The sequence below is a fragment of the Oncorhynchus mykiss genome, chromosome 10 (assembly GCF_013265735.2).
Source record: "Oncorhynchus mykiss isolate Arlee chromosome 10, USDA_OmykA_1.1, whole genome shotgun sequence".
In the NCBI taxonomy this organism is placed as follows: Eukaryota; Metazoa; Chordata; class Actinopteri; order Salmoniformes; family Salmonidae; genus Oncorhynchus; species Oncorhynchus mykiss.
Genome location: NC_048574.1, coordinates 68,297,743 through 68,314,979, shown reverse-complemented (window position 1 = coordinate 68,314,979; position 17,237 = coordinate 68,297,743). Strand labels below are relative to the sequence as shown.

Sequence of the window (17,237 nt, the reverse complement as noted above, 5' to 3'; positions counted from 1 at the left end):
CATACAGTAACCCACCCAACCCTGACTGTACAATAAATTAACCTACCCAACCCTGACTGTACCATAACGTAACCTACCCAACCCTGACTGTACCATACAGTAACCTACCCAACCCTGACTGTACCATACAGTAACCTACCCAACCCTGACTGTACCATACAGTAACCTACCCAACCCTGACTGTACCATACAGTAACCCACCCAACCCTGACTGTACCATACAGTAACCCACCCAACCCTGACTGTACCATACAGTAACCTACCCAACCCTGACTGTACCATACAGTAACCTACCCAACCCTGACTGTACCATACAGTAACCCACCCAACCCTGACTGTACCATACAGTAACCTACCCAACCCTGACTGTACCATAAAGTAACCTACCCAACCCTGACTGTACCATAAAGTAACCCACCCAACCCTGACTGTACCATAGATACCTACCCAACCCTGACTGTACCATACAGTAACCAACCCAACCCTGACTGTACCATACAGTAACCCACCCAACCCTGACTGTACCATACAGTAACCTGCCCAACCCTGACTGTACCATACAGTAACCTACCCAACCCAACCCTGACTGTACCATACAGTAACCTACCCAACCCTGACTGTACCATGCAGTAACCCACCCAACCCTGACTGTACCATAACGTAACCCACCCAACCCTGACTGTACCATACAGTAACCTACCCAACCCTGACTGTACCATACAGTAACCTACCCAACCCTGACTGTACCATAGATACCTACCCAACCCTGACTGTACCATACAGTAACCTACCCAACCCTGACTGTACCATACAGTAACCTACCCAACCCTGACTGTACCATAAAGTAACCCACCCAACCCTGACTGTACCATACAGTAACCCACCCAACCCTGACTGTACCATACAGTAACCTACCCAACCCTGACTGTACCATACAGTAACCTACCCAACCCTGACTGTACCATACAGTAACCCACCCAACCCTGACAGTACCATACAGTAACCCACCCAACCCTGACTGTACCATACAGTAACCTACCCAACCCTGACTGTACCATACAGTAACCTACCCAACCCTGACTGTACCATACAGTAACCCACCCAACCCTGACTGTACCATACAGTAACCTACCCAACCCTGACTGTACCATAAAGTAACCTACCCAACCCTGACTGTACCATAAAGTAACCCACCCAACCCTGACTGTACCATAGATACCTACCCAACCCTGACTGTACCATACAGTAACCTACCCAACCCTGACTGTACCATAAAGTAACCCACCCAACCCTGACTGTACCATACAGTAACCCACCCAACCCTGACTGTACCATACAGTAACCTGCCCAACCCTGACTGTACCATACAGTAACCTACCCAACCCAACCCTGACTGTACCATACAGTAACCTACCCAACCCTGACTGTACCATACAGTAACCTACCCAACCCTGACTGTACCATACAGTAACCCACCCAACCCTGACTGTACCATACAGTAACCCACCCAACCCTGACTGTACCATACAGTAACCTACCCAACCGTGACTGTACCATACAGTAACCTACCCAACCCTGACTGTACCATACAGTAACCCACCCAACCCTGACTGTACCATAACGTAACCCACCCAACCCTGACTGTACCATACAGTAACCTACCCAACCCTGACTGTACCATACAGTAACCTACCCAACCCTGACTGTACCATAGATACCTACCCAACCCTGACTGTACCATACAGTAACCTACCCAACCCTGACTGTACCATACAGTAACCAACCCAACCCTGACTGTACCATACAGTAACCTACCCAACCCTGACTGTACCATACAGTAACCCACCCAACCCTGACTGTACCATAACGTAACCCACCCAACCCTGACTGTACCATACAGTAACCTACCCAACCCTGACTGTACCATACAGTAACCTACCCAACCCTGACTGTACCATAGATACCTACCCAACCCTGACTGTACCATAACGTAACCTACCCAACCCTGACTGTACCATACAGTAACCTACCCAACCCTGACTGTACCATAAAGTAACCCACCCAACCCTGACTGTACCATACAGTAACCCACCCAACCCTGACTGTACCATACAGTAACCTACCCAACCCTGACTGTACCATACAGTAACCTACCCAACCCTGACTGTACCATACAGTAACCCACCCAACCCTGACTGTACCATACAGTAACCCACCCAACCCTGACTGTACCATACAGTAACCTGCCCAACCCTGACTGTACCATACAGTAACCTACCCAACCCAACCCTGACTGTACCATACAGTAACCTACCCAACCCTGACTGTACCATACAGTAACCTACCCAACCCTGACCGTTCCATAAAGTAACCCACCCAACCCTGACTGTACCATACAGTAACCCACCCAACCCTGACTGTACCATACAGTAACCTGCCCAACCCTGACTGTACCATAGATACCTACCCAACCCTGACTGTACCATACAGTAACCTACCCAACCCTGACTGTACAATAACGTAACCTACCCAACCCTGACTGTACCATACAGTAACCCACCCAACCCAACCCTGACTGTACCATACAGTAACCCACCCAACCCTGACTGTACCATACAGTAACCCACCCAACCCTGACTGTACCATACAGTAACCTACCCAACCCTGACTGTACCATACAGTAACCCACCCAACCCTGACTGTACCATACAGTAACCTGCCCAACCCTGACTGTACCATACAGTAACCTACCCAACCCTGACTGTACCATAGATACCTACCCAACCCTGACTGTACCATACAGTAACCTACCCAACCCTGACTGTACCATACAGTAACCTACCCAACCCTGACTGTACCATAAAGTAACCCACCCAACCCTGACTGTACCATACAGTAACCCACCCAACCCTGACTGTACCATACAGTAACCTACCCAACCCTGACTGTACCATACAGTAACCTACCCAACCCTGACTGTACCATACAGTAACCTACCCAACCCTGACTGTACCATACAGTAACCCACCCAACCCTGATTGTACCATAACGTAACCCACCCAACCCTGACTGTACCATACAGTAACCTTCCCAACCCTGACTGTACCATACAGTAACCTACCCAACCCTGACTGTACCATAGATACCTACCCAACCCTGACTGTACCATACAGTAACCTACCCAACCCTGACTGTACCATACAGTAACCTACCCAACCCTGACTGTACTATAAAGTAACCCACCCAACCCTGACGGTACCATAACGTAACCTACCCAACCCTGACTGTACCATAACGTAACCCACCCAAACCTGACTGTACCATACAGTAACCCACACCAACCTTGACTGTACAATAAATTAACCTACCCAACCCTGACTGTACAATAACGTAACCTACCCAACCCTGACTGTACCATACAGTAACCCAACCAACCCTGACTGTACCATACAGTAACCTACCCAACCCTGACTGTACCATACAGTAACCTACCCAACCCTGACTGTACCATATAGTAACCCACCCAACCCTGACTGTACCATAGATACCTATGCAACCCTGACTGTACCATACAGTAACCTACCCAACCCTGACTGTACCATACAGTAACCCACCCAACCCTGACTGTACCATACAGTAACCTGCCCAACCCTGACTGTACCATACAGTAACCTACCCAACCCTGACTGTACCATAGATACCTACCCAACCCTGACTGTACCATACAGTAACCTACCCAACCCTGACTGTACCATACAGTAACCTACTCAACCCTGACTGTACCATAAAGTAACCCACCCAACCCTGACTGTACCATACAGTAACCCACCCAACCCTGACTGTACCATACAGTAACCTACCCAACCCTGACTGTACCATACAGTAACCTACCCAACCCTGACTGTACCATACAGTAACCTACCCAACCCTGACTGTACCATACAGTAACCTGCCCAACCCTGACTGTACCATACAGTAACCTACCCAACCCTGACTGTACCATACAGTAACCTACCCAACCCTGACTGTACCATACAGTAACCCACCCAACCCTGATTGTACCATAACGTAACCCACCCAACCCTGACTGTACCATACAGTAACCTACCCAACCCTGACTGTACCATACAGTAACCTACCCAACCCTGACTGTACCATAGATACCTACCCAACCCTGACTGTACCATACAGTAACCTACCCAACCCTGACTGTACCATACAGTAACCTACCCAACCCTGACTGTACTATAAAGTAACCCACCCAACCCTGACGGTACCATAACGTAACCTACCCAACCCTGACTGTACCATAACGTAACCCACCCAAACCTGACTGTACCATACAGTAACCCACCCAACCCTGACTGTACAATAAATTAACCTACCCAACCCTGACTGTACAATAACGTAACCTACCCAACCCTGACTGTACCATACAGTAACCCACCCAACCCTGACTGTACCATACAGTAACCTACCCAACCCTGACTGTACCATAAAGTAACCCACCCAACCCTGACTGTACCATACAGTAACCTACCCAACCCTGACTGTACCATAGATACCTACCCAACCCTGACTGTACCATACAGTAACCTACCCAACCCTGACTGTACCATACAGTAACCTACCCAACCCTGACTGTACCATACAGTAACCTACCCAACCCTGACCGTTCCATAAAGTAACCCACCCAACCCTGACTGTACCATACAGTAACCCACCCAACCCTGACTGTACCATACAGTAACCTGCCCAACCCTGACTGTACCATAGATACCTACCCAACCCTGACTGTACCATACAGTAACCTACCCAACCCTGACTGTACAATAACGTAACCTACCCAACCCTGACTGTACCATACAGTAACCCACCCAACCCAACCCTGACTGTACCATACAGTAACCCACCCAACCCTGACTGTACCATACAGTAACCCACCCAACCCTGACTGTACCATACAGTAACCTACCCAACCCTGACTGTACCATACAGTAACCCACCCAACCCTGACTGTACCATACAGTAACCTGCCCAACCCTGACTGTACCATACAGTAACCTACCCAACCCTGACTGTACCATAGATACCTACCCAACCCTGACTGTACCATACAGTAACCTACCCAACCCTGACTGTACCATACAGTAACCTACCCAACCCTGACTGTACCATAAAGTAACCCACCCAACCCTGACTGTACCATACAGTAACCCACCCAACCCTGACTGTACCATACAGTAACCTACCCAACCCTGACTGTACCATACAGTAACCTACCCAACCCTGACTGTACCATACAGTAACCTACCCAACCCTGACTGTACCATACAGTAACCCACCCAACCCTGATTGTACCATAACGTAACCCACCCAACCCTGACTGTACCATACAGTAACCTACCCAACCCTGACTGTACCATACAGTAACCTACCCAACCCTGACTGTACCATAGATACCTACCCAACCCTGACTGTACCATACAGTAACCTACCCAACCCTGACTGTACCATACAGTAACCTACCCAACCCTGACTGTACTATAAAGTAACCCACCCAACCCTGACGGTACCATAACGTAACCTACCCAACCCTGACTGTACCATAACGTAACCCACCCAAACCTGACTGTACCATACAGTAACCCACACCAACCCTGACTGTACAATAAATTAACCTACCCAACCCTGACTGTACAATAACGTAACCTACCCAACCCTGACTGTACCATACAGTAACCCAACCAACCCTGACAGTACCATACAGTAACCTACCCAACCCTGACTGTACCATACAGTAACCTACCCAACCCTGACTGTACCATATAGTAACCCACCCAACCCTGACTGTACCATAGATACCTATGCAACCCTGACTGTACCATACAGTAACCTACCCAACCCTGACTGTACCATACAGTAACCCACCCAACCCTGACTGTACCATACAGTAACCTGCCCAACCCTGACTGTACCATACAGTAACCTACCCAACCCTGACTGTACCATAGATACCTACCCAACCCTGACTGTACCATACAGTAACCTACCCAACCCTGACTGTACCATACAGTAACCTACTCAACCCTGACTGTACCATAAAGTAACCCACCCAACCCTGACTGTACCATACAGTAACCCACCCAACCCTGACTGTACCATACAGTAACCTACCCAACCCTGACTGTACCATACAGTAACCTACCCAACCCTGACTGTACCATACAGTAACCTACCCAACCCTGACTGTACCATACAGTAACCTGCCCAACCCTGACTGTACCATACAGTAACCTACCCAACCCTGACTGTACCATAGATACCTACCCAACCCTGACTGTACCATACAGTAACCTACCCAACCCTGACTGTACCATACAGTAACCTACTCAACCCTGACTGTACCATAAAGTAACCCACCCAACCCTGACTGTACCATACAGTAACCCACCCAACCCTGACTGTACCATACAGTAACCTACCCAACCCTGACTGTACCATACAGTAACCTACCCAACCCTGACTGTACCATACAGTAACCTACCCAACCCTGACTGTACCATACAGTAACCCACCCAACCCTGATTGTACCATAACGTAACCCACCCAACCCTGACTGTACCATACAGTAACCTACCCAACCCTGACTGTACCATACAGTAACCTACCCAACCCTGACTGTACCATAGATACCTACCCAACCCTGACTGTACCATACAGTAACCTACCCAACCCTGACTGTACCATACAGTAACCTACCCAACCCTGACTGTACTATAAAGTAACCCACCCAACCCTGACGGTACCATAACGTAACCTACCCAACCCTGACTGTACCATAACGTAACCCACCCAAGCCTGACTGTACCATACAGTAACCCACCCAACCCTGACTGTACAATAAATTAACCTACCCAACCCTGACTGTACAATAACGTAACCTACCCAACCCTGACTGTACCATACAGTAACCCACCCAACCCTGACTGTACCATACAGTAACCTACCCAACCCTGACTGTACCATAAAGTAACCCACCCAACCCTGACTGTACCATACAGTAACCTACCCAACCCTGACTGTACCATAGATACCTACCCAACCCTGACTGTACCATACAGTAACCTACCCAACCCTGACTGTACCATACAGTAACCTACCCAACCCTGACTGTACCATAAAGTAACCCACCCAACCCTGACTGTACCATACAGTAACCCACCCAACCCTGACTGTACCATACAGTAACCTACCCAACCCTGACTGTACCATACAGTAACCTACCCAACCCTGACTGTACCATACAGTAACCCACCCAACCCTGACTGTACCATACAGTAACCTGCCCAACCCTGACTGTACCATACAGTAACCTACCCAACCCTGACTGTACCATAGATACCTACCCAACCCTGACTGTACCATACAGTAACCTACCCAACCCTGACTGTACCATACAGTAACCTACCCAACCCTGACTGTACCATAAAGTAACCCACCCAACCCTGACTGTACCATACAGTAACCCACCCAACCCTGACTGTACCATACAGTAACCTACCCAACCCTGACTGTACCATACAGTAACCTACCCAACCCTGACTGTACCATACAGTAACCTACCCAACCCTGACTGTACCATACAGTAACCCACCCAACCCTGATTGTACCATAACGTAACCCACCCAACCCTGACTGTACCATACAGTAACCTACCCAACCCTGACTGTACCATACAGTAACCTACCCAACCCTGACTGTACCATAGATACCTACCCAACCCTGACTGTACCATACAGTAACCTACCCAACCCTGACTGTACCATACAGTAACCTACCCAACCCTGACTGTACTATAAAGTAACCCACCCAACCCTGACGGTACCATAACGTAACCTACCCAACCCTGACTGTACCATAACGTAACCCACCCAAACCTGACTGTACCATACAGTAACCCACCCAACCCTGACTGTACAATAAATTAACCTACCCAACCCTGACTGTACAATAACGTAACCTACCCAACCCTGACTGTACCATACAGTAACCCACCCAACCCTGACTGTACCATACAGTAACCTACCCAACCCTGACTGTACCATACAGTAACCTACCCAACCCTGACTGTACCATATAGTAACCCACCCAACCCTGACTGTACCATAGATACCTATGCAACCCTGACTGTACCATACAGTAACCTACCCAACCCTGACTGTACCATACAGTAACCCACCCAACCCTGACTGTACCATACAGTAACCTACCCAACCCTGACTGTACCATACAGTAACCTACCCAACCCTGACTGTACCATACAGTAACCTACCCAACCCTGACTGTACCATACAGTAACCCACCCAACCCTGATTGTACCATAACGTAACCCACCCAACCCTGACTGTACCATACAGTAACCTACCCAACCCTGACTGTACCATACAGTAACCTACCCAACCCTGACTGTACCATAGATACCTACCCAACCCTGACTGTACCATACAGTAACCTACCCAACCCTGACTGTACCATACAGTAACCTACCCAACCCTGACTGTACTATAAAGTAACCCACCCAACCCTGACGGTACCATAACGTAACCTACCCAACCCTGACTGTACCATAACGTAACCCACCCAAACCTGACTGTACCATACAGTAACCCACCCAACCCTGACTGTACAATAAATTAACCTACCCAACCCTGACTGTACAATAACGTAACCTACCCAACCCTGACTGTACCATACAGTAACCCACCCAACCCTGACTGTACCATACAGTAACCTACCCAACCCTGACTGTACCATAAAGTAACCCACCCAACCCTGACTGTACCATACAGTAACCTACCCAACCCTGACTGTACCATAGATACCTACCCAACCCTGACTGTACCATACAGTAACCTACCCAACCCTGACTGTACCATACAGTAACCTACCCAACCCTGACTGTACCATAAAGTAACCCACCAAACCCTGACTGTACCATACAGTAACCCACCCAACCCTGACTGTACCATACAGTAACCTACCCAACCCTGACTGTACCATACAGTAACCTACCCAACCCTGACTGTACCATACAGTAACCCACCCAACCCTGACTGTACCATACAGTAACCTGCCCAACCCTGACTGTACCATACAGTAACCTACCCAACCCTGACTGTACCATAGATACCTACCCAACCCTGACTGTACCATACAGTAACCTACCCAACCCTGACTGTACCATACAGTAACCTACCCAACCCTGACTGTACCATAAAGTAACCCACCCAACCCTGACTGTACCATACAGTAACCCACCCAACCCTGACTGTACCATACAGTAACCTACCCAACCCTGACTGTACCATACAGTAACCTACCCAACCCTGACTGTACCATACAGTAACCTACCCAACCCTGACTGTACCATACAGTAACCCACCCAACCCTGATTGTACCATAACGTAACCCACCCAACCCTGACTGTACCATACAGTAACCTACCCAACCCTGACTGTACCATACAGTAACCTACCCAACCCTGACTGTACCATAGATACCTACCCAACCCTGACTGTACCATACAGTAACCTACCCAACCCTGACTGTACCATACAGTAACCTACCCAACCCTGACTGTACTATAAAGTAACCCACCCAACCCTGACGGTACCATAACGTAACCTACCCAACCCTGACTGTACCATAACGTAACCCACCCAAACCTGACTGTACCATACAGTAACCCACCCAACCCTGACTGTACAATAAATTAACCTACCCAACCCTGACTGTACAATAACGTAACCTACCCAACCCTGACTGTACCATACAGTAACCCACCCAACCCTGACTGTACCATACAGTAACCTACCCAACCCTGACTGTACCATACAGTAACCTACCCAACCCTGACTGTACCATATAGTAACCCACCCAACCCTGACTGTACCATAGATACCTATGCAACCCTGACTGTACCATACAGTAACCTACCCAACCCTGACTGTACCATACAGTAACCCACCCAACCCTGACTGTACCATACAGTAACCTGCCCAACCCTGACTGTACCATACAGTAACCTACCCAACCCTGACTGTACCATAGATACCTACCCAACCCTGACTGTACCATACAGTAACCTACCCAACCCTGACTGTACCATACAGTAACCTACTCAACCCTGACTGTACCATAAAGTAACCCACCCAACCCTGACTGTACCATACAGTAACCCACCCAACCCTGACTGTACCATACAGTAACCTACCCAACCCTGACTGTACCATACAGTAACCTACCCAACCCTGACTGTACCATACAGTAACCTACCCAACCCTGACTGTACCATACAGTAACCCACCCAACCCTGATTGTACCATAACGTAACCCACCCAACCCTGACTGTACCATACAGTAACCTACCCAACCCTGACTGTACCATACAGTAACCTACCCAACCCTGACTGTACCATAGATACCTACCCAACCCTGACTGTACCATACAGTAACCTACCCAACCCTGACTGTACCATACAGTAACCTACCCAACCCTGACTGTACTATAAAGTAACCCACCCAACCCTGACGGTACCATAACGTAACCTACCCAACCCTGACTGTACCATAACGTAACCCACCCAAACCTGACTGTACCATACAGTAACCCACCCAACCCTGACTGTACAATAAATTAACCTACCCAACCCTGACTGTACAATAACGTAACCTACCCAACCCTGACTGTACCATACAGTAACCCACCCAACCCTGACTGTACCATACAGTAACCTACCCAACCCTGACTGTACCATACAGTAACCTACCCAACCCTGACTGTACCATACAGTAACCCACCCAACCCTGACTGTACCATAGATACCTATGCAACCCTGACTGTACCATACAGTAACCTACCCAACCCTGACTGTACCATACAGTAACCTGCCCAACCCTGACTGTACCATACAGTAACCAACCCAACCCTGACTGTACCAGACAGTAACCCACCCAACCCTGACTGTACCATACAGTAACCTGCCCAACCCTGACTGTACCATACAGTAACCTACCCAACCCTGACTGTACCATAGATACCTATGCAACCCTGACTGTACCATACAGTAACCTACCCAACCCTGACTGTACTATAAAGTAATCTACCCAACCCTGACTGTACCATAACGTAACCCACCCAAACCTGACTGTACCATACAATAACCCACCCAACCCTGACTGTACCATAGATACCTACCCAACCCTGACTGTACCATACAGTAACCTACCCAACCCTGACTGTACCATACAGTAACCTACCCAACCCTGACTGTACCATACAGTAACCCACCCAACCCTGACTGTACCATACAGTAACCTACCCAACCCTGACTGTACCATAAAGTAACCCACCCAACCCTGACTGTACCATACAGTAACCTGCCCAACCCTGACTGTACCATACAGTAACCAACCCAACCCTGACTGTACCATACAGTAACCCACCCAACCCTGACTGTACCATACAGTAACCTGCCCAACCCTGACTGTACCATACAGTAACCTACCCAACCCAACCCTTACTGTACCATACAGTAACCTACCCAACCCTGACTGTACCATACAGTAACCCACCCAACCCTGACTGTACCATACAGTAACCTACCCAACCCTGACTGTACCATACAGTAACCTACCCAACCCTGACTGTACCATACAGTAACCTACCCAACCCTGACTGTACCATAAAGTAACCCACCCAACCCTGACTGTCCCATAGATACCTACCCAACCCTGACTGTACCATACAGTAACCGGCCCAACCCTGACTGTACCATACAGTAACCTACCCAACCCTGACTGTACCATACAGTAACCTACCCAACCCTGACCGTACCATAAAGTAACCCACCCAACCCTGACTGTACCATACAGTAACCCACCCAACCCTGACTGTACCATACAATAACCTGCCCAACCCTGACTGTACCATACAGTAACCTACCCAACCCTGACTGTACCAAACAGTAACCTACCCAACCCTGACTGTACAATAACGTAACCTACCCAACACTGACTGTACCATACAGTAACCCACCCAAACCTGACTGTACCATACAATAACCTACCCAACCCTGACTGTACCATAGATACCTACCCAACCCTGACTGTACCATAAATTAACCTACCCAACCCTGACTGTACCATACAGTAACCTACCCAACCCTGACTGTACCATACAGTAACCTACCCAACCCTGACTGTACCATACAGTAACCTACCCAACCCTGACTGTACCGTACAGTAACCTACCCAACCCTGACTGTACCATAAATTAACCTACCCAACCCTGACTGTACCATAAATTAACCTACCCAACCCTGACTGTACCATACAGTAACCTACCCAACCCTGACTGTACCATACAGTAACCTACCCAACCCTGACTGTACCATACAGTAACCTACCCAACCCTGACTGTACCATACAGTAACCTACCCAACCCTGACTGTACCATACAGTAACCTACCCAACCCTGACTGTACCATACAGTAACCTACCCAACCCTGACTGTACCATACAGTAACCTACCCAACCCTGACTGTACCATACAGTAACCTACCCAACCCTGACTGTACCATACAGTAACCTACCCAACCCTGACTGTACCATACAGTAACCTACCCAACCCTGACTGTACCATACAGTAACCTACCCAACCCTGACTGTACCATATAGTAACCTACCCAACCCTGACTGTACCATAACGTAACCTACCCAACCCTGACTGTACCATACAGTAACCTACCCAACCCTGACTGTACCATATAGTAACCTACCCAACCCTGACTGTACCATAACGTAACCCACCCAACCCTGACTGTACCATACAGTAAAATACCCAACCCTGTGCCCACTACAACAAATGTCAAACTCTAGATCAAGTGAATAAGACTTGACGCTATTGACCCGTGGACGACAGGGGGGTTCTGGGTAATGGATCATCCAGACTGGAGGTATGTAGCTGACGGGGAAGCTGAGCAGCCAATCAAGATCCAGAACCACTGAAACTTTACCCCTTGTCTATAATAACATTTGACCCATATCAGCACGCCAGTACATGCAGTCCTGACACTGAGCCCTGTGGTATCACAGTAGGATGAAGTTGCCCCCAAGAAGCTGATCTATGATCGGTTTTGCATTGTACCCCCTAGTGTATAATGTTAGAGTTTAGAAGTTGGTGAGCTGATCCTAGATCAGTGCCTGAGGGCGACTTCTACCCGCGCGTGGTATTTCAACAATGGTTGGGACATGATGTTCCAGGAAATTGGGCAGAAACCGGTTTGAACTGGTATGTACTGGTGCAGGTTGAACCATCTGTCATGAGGTAGTATCCGGGGTCGCAGTAACACCGGTAACTACCCTGGGTGTTCATACAGCTGTTGGAGCATCGTCGCTCTGGGAGACCACACTCATTAACATCTGGAATCAACAACCAACAACAATCAGGATCAGGAATCATATCAAGATCAGCATGCATGAATCAATCATAATAACTGGAATCAATAACCAGGAATCAACATGCATGAATCACATAGTATCTGGAATCAACATGCTTGAATCATACAGAATCTTAAATCAACATGCATGAATCATATAGAGTCAAAGATAGCCACCTTGGTCACATTTCTGGCCCTTGTATCCCACAGAGCAGGAGCACTTGTCTGGACCCACACAGACTCCATTCCTGCAAGGCTTGTTGCACACAGCTAGATGGTCAGAGAGAGCAGGTAAACACATATGATAACCTCGGCTGGTGTATTGTTGCATTGTTGTTGTTTCTGGAGGACTTGCCCAGTGGCCGCTGACTTACGCTGGCAGACACCCATGACATTCCTCCAGCCTAAACAGCAGGCAGTAGACGAGCCAAAGGTGCAGAGCCCCACGGACGCCGACGGCCCACCGAGAGGCCCAGACACGGCCCTCACTGTCCTGGGGGGATGGATGGATAGGTAGATAGATGGAGGGGTGGATGGAGTGAGATGGAAAGGTGGGTGGATGGAGAGGAAGAGTGGGTTAATGGTTCATCTGCCACAATTAAGAAAGACCACAAGGTTTCTGCACTACCATGGCTATAGTTGTTGTCATCAATGCCTTATTTGTGTTGCTACACTGTTTCTCTCTTCAACAGTATGACTAAACACACACACACATACATATATACAGTACCAGTCAAAAGTTTGGACACACCTACTCATTCAAGGGTTTTTCTTTATTTTTTAATATTTTCTACATTGTGAAGAAATCAAAACAATAAAATAACACATTTGGAATCATTAAGTATCCAAAAAAGTGTTAAACAAATCTTCAAAGTAGCCACCCTTTGCCTTGATGACAGCTTTGCACACTCTTGGCATTCTCTCAACCAGCTTCACCTGGAATGCTTTTTCAACCATCTTGAAGGAGTTCCCACATACGCTGAGCACTTGTTGGCTGCTTTTCCTTCACTCTGCGGTCCAACTCATCCCAAACCATCTCAATTGGGTTGAGGTCAGGAGATTGTGGCCAGATCATCTGATGCAGCACTCCATCACTCTCCTTCTTGGTCAAATAACTCTTACACAGCCTGGAGGTGTGTTGGGTCATTGTCCTGTTGAAAAACAAATGATAGCGCAAACCAGATGGGATGGCGTATTGCTGCAGAATGCTGTGGTAGCCTTGTTGGTTAAGTGTGCCTTGAATTCTAAATAAATGTGTCACCAGCAAAGCAACCCCACACCATCACACCTCCTCCATGCTTCACGGTGGGAACCACACATGCAGAGATCATCCATTCACCTACTCTGCTTCTCGCAAAGACACAACAGTTGGAACCAAAATTCTCAAATTTGGACTCATCAGACCAAAGGACAGATTTCCATCGGTCTAATGTCCAATGCTTGTGTTTCTTGGCCCAAGCAAGTCTCTTTTTCTTATTGGTGTCCTGGGGCATTAGGGTAGCCTAGTGGTTAGAGCGTTAGAGCGTTGGACTAGTAACCGGAAGGTTGCAAGTTCAAACCCCTGAGCTGACAAGGTACAAATCTGTCTTTCTGGACCCGGGACAGGCAGTTAACCCACTGTTCTTAGGCTGTCAATGAAAATAAGAACTTGTTCTTAACTGACTTACCTAGTTAAATAAAGATTAAAATAAATAGTAGTGGTTTAATTGCAGCAATTCAACCATGAAGGCCTGATTCACACAGTTGATGTTGAGCTGTGTCTGTTACTCTGTGAAGCATTTATTTGGGATGCAATCTGAGGTGCAGCTCATAGCGCTTGATGGTTTTTGCGATTGCACTTGAAACTTTCAAAGTTCTTGAAATTTCCAGATTGACTGACCTTCATGAATGGGCTGTCGTTTCTCTTTGCTTATTTAAGCTGTTCTTGCCATAATATGGACTTGGTATTTTACCATATAGGGCTGTCTTCTGTATACCACCCCTACCTTGTCACAACACAACTGATGGGCTCAAACACATTAAGAAGGAAAGAAATTCCTCCAATTAACGTTTAACATGGCACACCAGTTAATTTAAATCCATTCCAGGTGACTACCTCATGGAGCTGGTTGAGAGAATGCCAAGAGTGTGCAAAGCTGTCATCAAGACAAAGGGTGGCTACTTTGAAGAATCTCAAATGTAACATTTATTTTGATTTGTTTTACACTTTTTTGGTTACTACATGATTCCATATGGGCTATTTCATAGTTTTGATATCTTTACTATTATTCTACAATGTAAAAAAAATAAAGTGTGGGTAGGTATGCCCAAAATGTGGACTGGGACTCTATATACACACAGTACCAGTCCACATTTTGGACAACCTACTGTATAGTTGAGAGTGCAGAGGCTCTCTAAGGCTTGTGGAAGAGGATCTATAATCAATTGGTAACAACATATTCATATGGAGTCACTATTACAAAGCGTTGTGTAAATACAGCAGAACTCTGGAACACACATTCTATTTCTATGACTGGAAGTCATTTGGAGCTGTTGTAATTACTTATGAAACACCTTCTAGGTTCACATGCAGTGGAGAGAAGCCTCAACACACACATGCTGTATTCCAAATGGCAATAATTGCTGTTTCATTAAAAATAGGGAACTAAACAAAACTGCAGGGGAGATTGGATACCATTTACTGTGTAGCTGATGTTAAACCTTTCCTACAATCGTCAGTCCAAAATGCCAGAGGCAGTCATTTTGAGGGGTGCATACCTCCACACCAAAGTGGTATATAATAAGGCTAGGAAAAGGAGACTATTGAGTGATTACTCCCAAACCAAGTTGGTCTAACAATTCACAGACTTTAGAATATAGTAACTGTAAGTAGTAGAACAGTAAAGAAAAGTCTCTAAACATGGATCGTCAGGTGTCATGAGATTAATAACCTACAGTCATGATCAGTAGGTAAATAAACAATGCGATTTAGCCTGCATCATCACCGCACATATAATTTAATTAGCGGCAACTGCAAATTATAGTTGTTTCATACCTGCTCCTGTCCTGTTGAAAAGCCATGGAGAACGCAATAAAACGCATGGTGATAACCAGCAACCAGTGGCGCACCGGACGCGCGCTGACAACCGTAAATACCATCATATCACGAAGGTAATTGTCAGCTCATAAAACAGCTACATATTATTTAACCTTATTTTGTGATGAGCGCATTTCAGAGACACGTTATTGTGCCAGCATATCTCCTGCGGTGAGTCTGGAGTAAGGCGTGGTCACCTCCTAGTTAATTTTATGATTGAGTGTCTTGGAACTTTAGGAATTTTGTCCAATAGGTGGGAAAGGTTACCTGGCAGGCGAGAAAGAGAGAGAAAGAGAGATAGAGAGAGAGAGAGATGGACAACTTTGAATATCACATTTAAATAATAAATACACAGACAGAAAATAGCGAGACAATTTCAGTTTTTATTCACACTAATTTATTTTTAATCTTAAACCCACATGAGGACGTGACTGACTCTGGACCAAAGGTCTCACCCATGGTCTGTCTCAATCACGTAGGAAACATGTATTTTTTATTGGAATAAGAGTTTATAGGGCCATTTTGTGATAAAAGGCGCGAGAATCACCAGTGACAACGGCAGAACCAAAGCATTCGAAGTAACACGCTAAACCGTTAACTACTTCCAGGCATGACCAGTTCAATCAGTTCAATCAGTTCCATTAGACTGAGAGGCAGAA

The 17,237-nt window shown here is 47.1% G+C and overlaps 1 protein-coding gene across 2 annotated transcripts in view; it reads right to left on the bottom strand.

The window, feature by feature from the left end:
- LOC110534532 (nephronectin) overlaps positions 1-16,801 on the bottom strand; it is a 29,732-nt gene extending 12,931 nt beyond the window's left edge. The window contains exons 1-4 of one of the 2 annotated variants that reach the window (XM_036933654.1): positions 16,537-16,801; positions 13,877-13,995; positions 13,680-13,772; positions 13,426-13,485 (exon numbers count right to left, since the gene is read on the bottom strand). In XM_036933654.1, coding sequence (XP_036789549.1) covers positions 13,426-13,485; positions 13,680-13,772; positions 13,877-13,995; positions 16,537-16,643 — 379 coding nt within the window. In that variant the 5' untranslated portion in view covers positions 16,644-16,801. Of the gene's footprint in view, positions 1-13,362; positions 13,486-13,679; positions 13,773-13,876; positions 13,996-16,536 lie in introns of both variants that reach the window. The other variant, XM_021619422.2, reaches the window with a different exon arrangement.
- Between the last annotated feature and the right edge of the window lie 436 nt (positions 16,802-17,237).